The sequence below is a fragment of the Spea bombifrons genome, chromosome 1 (genome assembly GCF_027358695.1).
Source record: "Spea bombifrons isolate aSpeBom1 chromosome 1, aSpeBom1.2.pri, whole genome shotgun sequence".
Taxonomy (NCBI): Eukaryota; Metazoa; Chordata; class Amphibia; order Anura; family Pelobatidae; genus Spea; species Spea bombifrons.
Window position 1 is genome coordinate 9,314,024 of NC_071087.1, and position 13,643 is coordinate 9,327,666.

Here is a 13,643-nt window from a genome sequence, read left to right on the forward strand (position 1 = left end):
GAGGGTTTTGTTAAACCTCTCCACTAACCCGTCTGTTTGAGGGTGGTACACTGAGGTACGGAGGTGAGTGATTTTAAACAACTTACACAGGTCTTTCATGACCCGTGACATAAAGGGCGTACCCTGGTCAGTAAGAATTTCTTTAGGGATCCCCGTGCGAGAGAACATGTAAAACAACTCCCTAGCAATATTTTTGGAGGCCATGTTTCTTAAGGGTACCGCCTCTGGGTACCGGGTAGCATAATCCAATACAACCAAAACGTATTGGTGTCCCCTAGCAGATTTGACAATGGGCCCTACCAAATCCATGGCAACTCTCTCAAACGGTACTTCGATGATGGGAAGTGGCACCAAGGGGCTACGGAAGTGTGGTGTTGGGGCACTTTTCTGGCATGTGGGGCATGACTCACAATACCTTTTTACTTCTTCATATACCCCAGGCCAATGAAACCTTTGGAGGACCCTCTCTTGTGTTTTATTAGTCCCCAAGTGCCCCCCAAACACATGGTTATGGGCTATGTCCAGCACCAGTTGTCGGTATGGTTTTGGCACCAGAAGCTGTTCCACAATTTCCTTGTTAACTTTGGTGACCCTGTACACTAGATCCCCATTCATGGCAAAATGCGGAAATTTCTGGTCAGCTTCGGGTTCCTGTGGTACCCCATTTACTACCGTGACATTTGCCCGTGCAGTTCCCAGAGTGGGGTCTCTCACTTGCTCGGTCCCGAAGTTACCCCAAGACATTTCTAAATCTAAGACCTGTTGGCCGGGTAGGGAAGTTTCTTCTTCTTCCTCCTCCCCAGCTAACACCTGCAAGGGGAAAGAATCTTCACTATACATTTCAGGTGGGCCTACATCCTTTTCATCATGCCCCTTACTGGTATCATTGTTTCCAATGGCCGTCTCACATGACCCATTATTTACAGGGAAGGGTACAGACTCTGCCGGAGTTTGTTCCCCCGCTGCAGAAACGTTCCCCCTTCTCCACAACTCCCAGAACAATGGGAAATCGGGGCCTAATATAACCGGATGCATAAGTCTTTCTACAACTCCGACTTCGTAGGTCACAGTTCCAGATGGGGTCACCAACTTAATGGGGGCCACAGGGTAAGCGACAATATCCCCGTGGATGCATAGCACTCTTATGTGCTTGTTCGGCACGTAGTCCATAGCCACAAGGCCGGCCCGAACCAAAGTCACCAGGCTACCCGAGTCCAAAAGTGCCTTCACGGAGCAGTCATTTATTGTCACCATACAAAAATGTGGCTCAGTCTCTGACTCTGGAATGGCTGCACAAACAGGTTCTGCAAATAGGGACTGACGCCGACTAGCGTCACACACCATGGGTTCTGAGTTAAGAGGGCAATAGGCGGCTATGTGTCCCCACTCATGGCACCTCCAGCACTGGGGGTCCCTGGCCTCTTTAGTAGGGAGCCCTTTCTAGGACTGTGGGGCACCAGGGGTTCAGGATCAGTCTTTTGCCCTCACCCAAACTCTAGAGCCCTGCTCTCGCTCACATTTTTCCATACACCTCCAGCTGGAACTCTCTTACCCAAAGATGTCGCGGGTCTGACGGTCTTGGAAGGTGTTGGTGCTGCAGGGACCTCACGGAGGAAGTCCTCGGTTGCTATGAACCTTTCCACCATGTTGACAAGCTGCTCAGCAGTTCTGGGGTCTCCATGCCCAACCCACCGTTGTAGCTCCGCCGGGAGGGCGCGGAAGTAGTGGTCCACTACCACCTTTTCCACCATCTGGGCTGGTGTAGTGGATTCTGGTTCCAGCCACTTACGTACAAGATGAATAAGATCATACATTTGGGACCTGGCAGGCTTGTCCATGGTGTATTTCCAACAGTGGACTCTCTTGGCCCGAACAGCAGGCGTAACACCCAGGCGAGCAAGGATCTCCATTTTTAGTTTTGTAAAGTCCCGGACATCCTGCTCCCCGAGGTCATAGTAGGCCTTTTGCGGTTCACCAGTCAGAAAGGGTGCAATCACTTCTGCCCACTCTGCAACTGGCAGTCTCTCTCTCTCCGCCATTCTCTCAAATACGGTGAGGTAGGCCTCGACGTCGTCGTCGGGCGTCATTTTTTGTAAGCCCCGCTGAACGGCCCTCCTCACATCAACAGTCTCAAGGGGGCTTGCCTCCACTCGTTGGGGCTGAGCCACAACAGTCTCTCTGAGCGCAGCAATCTGCTCCATTAACAGGCGATTCGTTTCCTGTTGTTGGGCCATAGTCTGCTGTTGCGCATGTTGCAGGGATTCAAAAGCCTGCTCATGTCTCAGGTTAGCCTGTATCAGCTGTTTTATCACCTCCTCCATTGTGCTGGATGGGCCGTACAGTGCTGCAGCTTTCACTCAGGACATACGCTTCCGGCCCTTTAAATGTCAACAAATTTCAAATGCAGTGTTTTGTCCTGCCGTTGCTCCTAGCACCACTTTGCCCGCATTCTCCACCAATTGTAGGGAACAGCTCACGCATGGGGCGGCAATGACAGTCTTCACACAGGTTTCAAACGTAAAGCGTGTTTATTTAGATGCTGTAGGCACAGAGCACCTGGTAAACAAAACAAACTCTAAGCCTGTCCGGCTCTAACTAAACATCCGGATACCTCTCTACAAGCCTACAGTCTGGCACAACGCAAAATAACAGGTTTTGCATGGGTAAAGCTTCATACCTGGTGGGCTGCAGCGCTGGCTGTAGCTGCTCCTTCACTCAGTTTCTCCTCTCTCTGCAAACCTAACAGCCCTCTCTTTTAAGGCTTCCTCCCCAGTAACGAGCTTAGGAAGCCGCACCTGAGAGCACCTGGGTTTGCTACCATGCCTGGCTGAGGTAACCAGGTGAGATATATATCCCATCAACCACTCTCCCATACACTTTACCACAATATATATATATATATTACAGACAATCTACTTGGATGTAGCAGATTTTATCAGCCTTGGAAGGTGGGCTGTAGAAACAGTGTTGAAACCAGGCCAGGAAATGAATTCATTTCATAGCTACTAACAGTCCTGAATTTACCAAGGACTTTGTCCAACCAGCCCACAGAACACCCCATGCCGTTACTACAGTCCTCATGTATTGTGGACAGACCTTTGTGTGAGATCTCCCTCTCTGTTTCCTAGTGCCGGAACACTTTACAACATGGCGCGTTTCGCCGATTAGGAGGCTTCCTCAGAGGTGGAATAAATATGAATAAACACAGCAAGTGCTACAGAACATATAAAACAATTACCGTATTGGCTCGAATATAGGCCGCACTTTTTTCCCCCACTTTAAGTTTTTAAAGTGGGGGTGCGGCCTATATTCGGGGTCTAGCGCCCGACGCCCGGGACATGCAGTCCCGGGCGCCGGGCAGGCAGCGGGGTTAAGATACAGATCCCCCGCAACGGTGCAGGGGACCTGCATCCTTCTCCCCGATACGCTCAGACAGCCTCCCCTGCCAGCACTTCCCACGGGGGGGGGTGCCGGCACGGGAGGTTATCTAAGCGTTTTACCTCTGCCCACCCCCGACTTACCGGAGCAGACTCCCGGGTGTCTTGCGGGGCCGGCGGGAGACATTTACGCAATACGCAAATGCAACTTCCGGTAACGGTACCGGAAGTTGCATACGCGTATTGCGTAGATGTCCCTCGCCGGCCCTGAAGACACCCGGGAGTCTGCTCCGGTAAGTCGAGGAGGGGGGGCAGAGGAGGACAGCGGCAGCGTATCGCGGGGAGGGAGGACAGCGGCAGCGGATCTCGGGGAGGGAGGGCAGCGGATCTCGGGGAGGGAGGGCAGCGGATCTCGGGGAGGGAGGGCAGCGGATCTCGGGGAGGGAGGGCAGCGGATCTCGGGGAGGGAGGGCAGCGGATCTCGGGGAGGGAGCGCAGCGGATCGCGGGGAGGGAGCGCAGCGGATCTCGGGGAGGGAGGACAGCGGCAGCGTATCGCGGGGAGGGAGGACAGTGGCAGCGTATCGCGGGGAGGGAGGACAGTGGCAGCATATCTCGGGGAGGGAGGACAGTGGCAGCATATCTCGGGGGGGAGGACAGTGGTAGCATATCTCGGGGGGGGGGACAGAGTGGCAGCATGTTTTTTTTGGTGCTTTTTTAAAGAAAAAAAACTTTTTCTTTAAAAAAGCACCAAACTTTTAGGGTGCGGCCTATATACGGGGGCGGCCTATATCCGAGCCAATACGGTATTATATCTCCCTTATTAGTATAACGTAAAAAAATGATACAAAAATTCTCTATGCTCACACATATAGATTCTGTCATTTATATCTTCAGATTGTTACATTGTTGCAAGCAAACCTATCGCATAGTGATTTATGTCTGGGCTATTTGCAAAGTTAGCGGTATGATATCGGAAGAGATTACTTGTTTAATGGAGCAAGGGAAAAAGTTATTCCTGTCCTTCACGGGAACCTTATAATGTTTGTGGGAAGTGTGTTTTAACGCTAAACCCAAATCTATATCGCATGAATAATGTCATTTAAATCCGTACGTTCCAAGCCAAGTGCGGGGCGAAATTCATGTTTTATGTAGGTTACAGAAACTTTTCTCCTCCTTTTTATTTCCGCCTACAGAGAGGCATTTCAATTCGTTCTGGTCCTTCTCATTTTAAAACCTATGTGGGGCTATACTTTAAAAAAAAAAAAAAAATACTTGGTGGTACAGCGAAGCTTGTGTTATCGGGAGGTTTATACTTCATGCTACTCGGATATACTACTCGGATATTAGGTTTCTCTGCTAGCAGGGAGGAGATGTCAAAATCATCTCCATATTGTGCACTCAACTTCATAGAGTCTTCGATTATTTAAACCTTCCATTTAAGTGACCATGCAACACACTCGACCAAGGATAGCTGCTTCATAGCCTGTCCTACAGTTTGTCCACACTTGGGAGCATCTCAAGTTTTAGCTCACTTTTGTCATTACAGAGAAAAAATCTCCATCATCAATCTGATCCTGCTCCAAGGGAAGCCAATAACTGGTAATTGGTCTCCTGGACAAGGGCAACGCCAGAGAAACATTTTGACCTTCATTGTCCTCATCAGGGTGACACAGTTGATATCCCTCTAGGCACAAGAGAGGAAGGAGGTTCACGTCTGCATTCACCTTTTCACTTAAGGTGACCCCAAAGAGATCCCCAAAGTGTATAATATCATGCAAAAAATTAATGAAACGCTCAGCCAAGAACGAACAGCTTCTTCATTGCCTGTCCTACGGTGCATCCATGCTTGGAGGGCATCTCAAGTTTTAGGTCTCTTGTGCCATTACAGAGGTCATAATCTAAAACTAGAAAGTCAGAGGTTTAGATGCAATTTTAGGGATTCACGGGATAAGCACAAAGATATCCTGAATCTAAGACAAGATGAAAGAGGTCTAAATCTTTACACCAGAAAAAAAGGGCATACTAGGTGGGCCAAATGGGTCTTATCTGCCATCAGATTCTATGTTTCTGTGACACTTTTGCACAAAGAATACTTTTGGATCTTGAGGTGAAAAACTTTTTCAACTGAAATTAAATTCAGTCATTCAGGTTCCGTCTCCTGCACTGATATATACAATCCTATTTGCTCATCAGAGCTGAACAGCTTTGGTCTCTGATATAACCAATGTTCTAGTATGATGCTGTTGACAATTATGATAACTGTGGCATTTCTTACATTTACAGGTGCCCCTTATTACAATTATTGGCTACCACTGTGTCAGGATTGGGTTTGGAGCGTAAGAGCAAAGGATTGTCCAAAACAATGTCAGGAACAGTCCAATAGGCCAGGGGACGGCGGCGAACAGAGAAAACGGTAGTCCAAGCTAGGGTCAGGAAACAGACAAACGGGGTAGTCCAATAGGAAAGCCAAAGGTCAACTAATGGAGAATCCAATAGAGGGTCTGTAGCAAGGCGAGCAGAGAAGAGCGTGAATCTGGAGTCCAAGGACAAACAGGAACCAAAGTTCTGGAGCACTGGAGTAAAGTGGTCACGGTCTGAGGGGTTTTTATAGCGCTGCAGATATCTACTCCGCCCCTGTGCTGAACTCGTCACTGGATTGGTTGTCAGAGAGGAGTGATTTCACAGCACCTGGTTCATTATGTATGTGTGTGAACATTATTGGTGGATAGTTGATGGTTGGATGCATACTTCACCTCCCCTCCACAGGTGTACAACATTATGCTGATATCTGGGCAACACCTGGAAGTCTCCCTTGGGTTTTTTTGTAACTTTAGGCCGCGGTTTTGGCCTACCATAACGATCACGCAGAGCTTCAGGGACGGAGGACAGCTGGGGAGAGCAGATAAGGGTGAGAGGGGCAGGACACACAGTCTTTTAAATCATGATTGTTTTGGGTACCTTAAGTCTCAAAAAATTATATTTTTTATATTTTTGAGCTCTTCTTTTTTTATAACATTTTTTATAACATATGAAAACATATGAGAGTTATGTTTTATTACAGGAGCACCAACCTCCAGTAGGGTATCTATTTCCAGGGGTTAACTTCCTACCCATTACTTTCCTACTGAGGTCCCAACGAAAGAGCACAAATACCATTTGAAATATGTTTTCAGAAGTGCAAGATACCATGTTTAATTAAGCACTAAGACATAAAGTTTATCTGATAAATATCATGCCAAGTACATAGTCATTTAATCAGCACAGAATCGTAACTCCACGAGAGGCAGATGGTAAAACAGTAATTTCATTACATATTATAAGATCCTCCGGCAGCAAATGAACAAAATAATAAAAAGCTTAATTAAACATAAGCTATAAACCACTTTAAAGGGGAAAACTCTCACCAATTTCTGCCACTGATTGGTTGATTAAGCAGCCAATCAAAGACAGCTTCCCATTGAAAAAGACCTCCAGCACCGGAGCTGACCGGGGGGTAAGTGTATCACATGCACAGAGACGTGGTCAGTCAAACATACAGTATCTCCTGCCAAGAATATAGCAGTGGGGTAGGGAAAGGGGGGTAAATGCGTTTGGGAAATCCAGAATCCACGTATTTTGCAAGGTGGGACACCACAAAAATTTTAAGTGACTATGCAGCTTTCATATGCGTCAAACTTTTTGTCATTTTTCTTCAATAACATACATAATTTTTCATTAAATTCCATTCTGTAACATTCTGTAATTATGATATTCAGCTGACACATTGACCATAATGAAGTAGAGAGAAAAACACTCTTACCTAAAAGGCATAACCAAGCAGGCAACCAGGAGATCTGCCATGGCTAAAGACATGATAAACATGTATGTAACAGTCCTCAGTCTCTTTTCCACCACGGGACATATAAACACAACCATGTTCCCAAGGAACGTGACCAAGTCAATGACGGTGAGTAACATTCCAACAACCACCTGCTGGGGGGCTATCTCTGCTCCTGACGTTCGGTTGCCCTCTTTTCGTAACAAGGGTGCATAGGAGAAGTTGGAGAATGAAGATAAATTCTTATCCAGCTGCATTTTCACTTTGGTCTGACCTGAAATACAAAAAAAATACCACCCAAAAATTATGATTTTACAATTCTATACTTTTACAGAGTGCTACAGACTAGAGTATATGGCAAGGGTGGGCAACTTAAGTCATAGGCATGTTTATAAATAAATTACAGTTCAACAGAACTTGCATTCATCAGATAAATAGCTTGTTATTCATGAAGTCTGTAAAAGGAAAGTAAATGCAGCATTAGCTCAAAATATACCTATGAACATGACCACCCTTCTGAAAGCTTACCAGATATGGCAACCAACGTATGGTTAAGCATCAATAGACACAAAACACATAGGCGTCCTTTTTGTCCCCTGTGAGGTCTTGTCATGAAAGAGAAATAATGAAACATATTTTACGGAATTCAACTGACTGCGCTACATGAGGAGGTCTCGATGACTGCTTGATGTCCCCTAACATTGCAGTTTGGTCTAGTAGATCTGAGGGCTTGTGGTGTGCGCCATGTTGCCCGGTGCCTCTTTTTCATTGGAAGGAACTCATCAGCTGCTTGAACCTGATGTTTCTTATATGCCATCTGGGAGAACAGCTATGGCATTCTTTCAAGCTTGTTTTCAATCTCTAAGTTATTTTTTTGTATTCTTTGTATTTTGTGTCAATGATCTTAGAGAGGCAATGATTGCTGCCCATCAACCTGGGAAGGGTTATAAGGCCATTTCCAAACAATTTAGAGTCCATCATTCTACAGTGAGAAAGATTATTCAAAAATGAGAAACATTCAAGACAGTTGCCAATCTTCCCAAGAGTGGACATTCAAGTTAGCATGTTAACAAGTATGGTTTGTTTGGAAGGGTTGCCAGGAGAAAGCCCATTCTTTCTAAAAGAAACATGGCAGCACAACTTAGGTTTGCAAAGTTGCATCTGAACAAACCACAAGACTTCTGCAACAATGTCCTTTGGACAGATGTGATCAGAGTGGAAATGTTTGGCCATGACGCACAGGGCCACGTTTGGCTCAAACACCTCATACCAACTGTCAAGCACGGTGGTGGAGGGGTGATGATTTGGGCCTGTTTTGCAGCCACAGGACCTGGGAACCTTGCAGTCATTGAGTCGCCCACGAACTCCTCTGTATATCAAAGTATTCTACAGTCAAATGTGAGGCAGCTAAAGCTTGGCCGAAATTGGGTCACGCAACAGGACAAGCACACCAGCAAATCCACAACAGAATGGCTGAAAAGGTAGAGAATCAAGGTTGGGCCAAATTCCTCCACAAGGATGTGAGAGACGGATAAAGTCATACAGAAAAAGATTACTTCAAGTTATTGCTGCTAAAGGTAGTTTTATATGCTATTGGATCCTAAGGTGTACTTATTATACTTATTATATTGTACTTATTAACTATTTTTGTTGGATAAATCATGACACGGTGCAATATGTCATCTGCGGTTGTTCGTCTGAGGTTATATTTACCTAATTTTTAGACCTGTTAAGGAACTGATGATTGTTATTATGTTCTAATATGTGAAACCATAGACTTCAAAGAGGGTATACTTTATTTTTCACATGACTGTATTATGAAAATAAAGATGAACGTATCGTCCTATGAGTTGGATAAGCAAACTTCTGTAGTTCGTGAAACATTTTTATTTCAATTGTCCCAAATTTCAGGTTTCACAGAAACGTTCCATGCGATCCTCAGAAAAGTTGCCACAGTTTGAATCCTGTATTTGATTATCAAACAAAATGGAAAAAAATAAGAGTATAATAAAGTAGATGTTATGTTTATTCAATCACAGCGGGGGAGACATGCTTCCAAAGCAATGTCCTCGCTTCTGTTTTTTTTTATTGAAATGTGTAAATAAATCATTTGGCCAAACAAATATCACGGTTCCTAGATTCCGAGTGGGCATAAAATAGTTTTTGGATCACTAATCCTGGCTTTGGATCATTAAATCTTTGAAAATGGAAGGCGGCAGCTTTAAAATAAAAGGTTGGGGTTCACAGGAAATAATGGACTATATCAATCTGCTCTAGAGATATATGACCTCTAAAAGTCTCGTCTGGCCTAACCAACACCCATACCTGCCATCTTTCCCGATTTGCCCATGAGGCTGGTCCTGTATAATGCATGGTTTAACTGGTGATATTCTATGGATCTCACTGATTCAGCTATGCATTATCCGGGGCCAACCAAGCCCTTCTTAGAGGAGAAGCAGCAAGGACTTAGCCTTTATATAACAGATAGTGATGGTGGAAAAAGTCCTGTCAGCTCTCACTTTAGTGAATAAACCCCAAAGAGTACAACTTAACAAAAAATAAAATTCAGCAAAGCATACTATGTAATAATGGGACGTGTTATTCCATAATACATTCCAATAACTGCAGTACATACGCAGTGCCCAAACTATGTACTGCGCATGCAAAAAGGAGAAGATCCAGGGCATTCTGTGAGAGGAGCGTGATGTCACAAATAATTCTGAACTGAACTGTGAGGTTTCATTGTATAGGCAGGGAAACCATGTAATAAATAACTCAGAAATTCTAGTTATATGATTCATATGAGTTACTTTAAATATAAACTAAGAGTGTTTGTGGCAGATAACTGCTTACACATGTCAGACATAAAATAAAACTCAACATACATAACATATAGCCAGCTTATGCTATATAGCCAAAAGTATGCGGACGCCCCTCTATTTATTGAGTTTAGGTGTTTCAGCCGCAGCCGTTGCTAACGGGTGTATAAATGCAGGACATAGGCCGCCGTCTCCATAGACAGACGCTGGAAGTAGAACGGGTCGTACCGAAGAGCTCAGTGACTTTAAATGTGGCTTCGCCATAGGATGCCATCTTTGCCACAACGCTGTTCACAAACTTTCTGTCCTGCTAACTCTGCCCCGGTTCATTGTTGGAAGAGTCAAGGTGTAACAGCAGCTCAGCCACCAAGCACTAGACCACTCATACTCCACTGAGTGCTGAAGTGCATAGCTTGTAAAAAAAAAAATGAATTAGCTATGTCCACTTTTGCCAACTTTTCCCAAAGAACTCAGCACTGCCAACGTAAACAATTAGACTGAAAAATAACCAAACAGCCAAGCCAGAGATACTTTCAATAAATTAAGTTATCGATGCCAACAGCTGTGTAGGTGACGTTCCTCTCCATCCACCTTTATTAGCTCCACACATGGCTTAGAAATAGTCCAGCTGGGAGCTCCTGGGAGTCTGCTGATCGCTGATGATGGTCATTAAGCCCCTGTATATTTTTATGCTCTCTGCACGTTGCCATGCTTTGCGTGTCCTCCATAATTATGTAAATGCAAATTCTTGTCTTGGCTATGCTAAGACATCATTTAGTACGCCATCGATATACCATCAACTCTGATTCATCCATGCGGAAGGTGATTTTAAAATTACAGGATACACAAAAACATCCGTTATACTGTATATGTATGTATGGTTATTATTACCTTTTCACAACATATGAATACATCCGAGAGCTCAACGAGGAAATTTTACAGATGATCTATAAATTGTTATTATTTTCCTCTGCTAGACGTATCCTACACTAAATAACTTAGTAACCCGCTGGGTTTCCGCGTTGCTTGGTTAAATTGTTAGTCCACGTCAGCATAATCGCATATAAAGCTCTCCAGGATACTCGCGGCTGATAGCGTTGTAATTGTAAGCCTAGCATGGCGTGCTTTATTATGACATCCAGCAGAAGTCGGTGTTGTCAGAACTCTGTTTACAAATTTCTCAGCTGAATATTTTTTCGTCTTATTGTCGATTTGGAAAAGCAATAAGTCTAAACAATAGGTTACAGAGTTTAGTCTCAGCGTGGAAATCGACTCAAAACTTGGTTGATCTAATTGGTTCTCAGCATAACGTAAAAAAAAGAAACTGATGGCTTGATAATCTTGTCTTGCTTTTGTCTTCACAGAACTATGGTCCGTTATTAAATTAAGGATGGGTCTGAAAATGCATTATATATATATATAAATGAGTTCTGTGGAGTGATAAATCCTACTTCTCTGCTCGGCAGTCTGATGGGAGAGTATGGGTTTGGTGGATGCCAGGAGAACGTTGCCTGTCTGACTGCGTTGGGCCAACTGGAAAGTTCGGTGGAGGAGGAATAATGGTCTGGTGCTTTTTACTGGTGTTGGGCCACTTACTTCTAGTGAAGGGAAATCTTAATACTTCAGCATACCAAGATATTTTGGACAATGGTATGCTTCCAACTTTGTAGGAAGAGTGTGGGGAAGGTCCTTTTCAATTCCAGCATGACTGCGCCCCAGCACACAAAGCAAGGTCTGTAAAGACATGGTTGGATGAGTTTGGTGTGGAAGAACCTGACTGGAGTCCTGACCCCATCTTTGGAATGAACTGGAACAGAGATTGCGAGACGGGCCTTCTCACCCAACATCAGTGCCCGGCTGTCCTGGACCGCGAGGATCAGGGTGCCAGGGTCTGGGTTTTTCTGATCTTTGTAGATCTGTAATAAGGTTTTTGGTACTCATGTCACAATGATCACAGACAAAAAGGGACTTTTCATTTGGAGTTTTCTATACTAATAACAGATAGATTCAATTTACATTTTTAACATCCTGGGTAATTATATATATATATATATAATCTTATGTATGCTGACCATGCAAGTGGCATTTCCATAAAACATTTATGCTGGGTCTTTAATGAAGTTAAGTGAAGTTTTAAAATATTATTTTCTCAATTTTTTTTTAAAAAAATGTATGTATATGTACATGTGTGTGAATTTAGGATCCATATGTATTTGTGTGGATTAGTTTCATGAAAATAAATAAATGAACAATAAACATTTTCATACAGAACACTCTAGGGAAATAACGTTTTTATAGATAAAATAAAAACATCAAGAAAAATAACCTATAGGGCCATTCTTATTAGATCATAACAGCTGTGGTTTTATTAGTGCAATCTCTTAGAACCTGGCTTATCTTGAGGCAATCTTTTTAACCCGTTTGACAAAAATCGCTACATTTCAAGTTGTTTGTAGAAATGGCTTAAGGTAAAAATATAAGGTTGTTAAGCTTGTTAAGTACTGGGGAAACCATTGAGAACTCTGGTTTTTATATCATTAAAACATTCTACAGCGATTGAGTGAGTGAGACAGAGAGTGACAGAGGGCGGTAGTGTCTATGTATGCATGTATTACTGTAGGTATGTTAGCATAAATGTGCATGTGTTAGCATGAATATGTATGTGTTAGCATGAATGTATATGTGTGTGTGAGTCTGAATGTGTATGTGTGTGTGAGCATGAATGTATATGTGTGTGTGAGCATGAATGTGTATGTGTGTGTGAGCATGAATGTGTATGTGTAAGTGCCAGCACTTCCCGGGAAGAAAGATGAGGTAGAAACGTTTAAATACATAAATTGATTTAACAGGAGGCAGATGTATTTTATATGACAAGAAATGTTATAACCATAGGTCATAATCTCAAACTAGAGGGTCAGGAATACCGAGACGTTGGTAGATAAATAGAACACCCTTACAGTAGAAGCATTAGATGCTAATACAGTGAGAACATTTGAAGATACATGAAAGAGGCATAATCTTGAATCTAAGACAAGACCCAGGGCTGATTAATGGGCAAGCTTACAAAATGGTAGCTTTGTACGCTCCAAATAGCAATGATGTAGTATTCGTGACCAAAAAATGGCTATTGCTGAATCTAGTAGAATATCTAATATCAATGCTCCTTAAAAACCTTAAAATTGGCTCCAAAGACATTCATTTCCTAGTGCGAGTCTCACCCATAACATTTGAAAAGTAGAATGCAACTCAAACTCAATACCTTTGCTCATGTAGAGTATAATTAAACCTTATTACATCTCTCGCAGTACAGGTAGCTAATTTATTCTATGAAATGAATTCACGGACATTTTTCGAATACGCCACTGAATAAAAAGCTCCATAAAATAGAATATAGCAAATCATATTGCTATAAGGGGAAAAGGCAAATGTTTTATTCATCATCTTCTCAATAGCTGGCCGTTGGTGAGATGTTCTGCATGGTGTCCAAGGTACCGAGGAGGGTTCCAACAGGATGAAACAAAAGCACAGCTGTGCTTAATGACGCGAAAGACGTTCTGACATGTCATGGAATTTTTTTTTGTCTGTTTTTAGAATACAGATACCCAAGGTTTCTCAAAAATGGTTTGTG

General features: G+C 43.5%; 1 protein-coding gene across 1 annotated transcript in view; it reads right to left on the bottom strand.

The window, feature by feature from the left end:
• Positions 1-5,319: 5,319 nt before the first annotated feature.
• Positions 5,320-13,643, bottom strand: part of LOC128474908 (alpha-2Db adrenergic receptor-like) — a 28,297-nt gene continuing 19,973 nt past the window's right edge. The window contains exons 2-4 of the mRNA XM_053457371.1: positions 7,179-7,470; positions 6,232-6,268; positions 5,320-5,349 (exon numbers count right to left, since the gene is read on the bottom strand). Coding sequence (XP_053313346.1) covers positions 5,320-5,349; positions 6,232-6,268; positions 7,179-7,470 — 359 coding nt within the window. The remainder of the gene's footprint in view (positions 5,350-6,231; positions 6,269-7,178; positions 7,471-13,643) is intronic.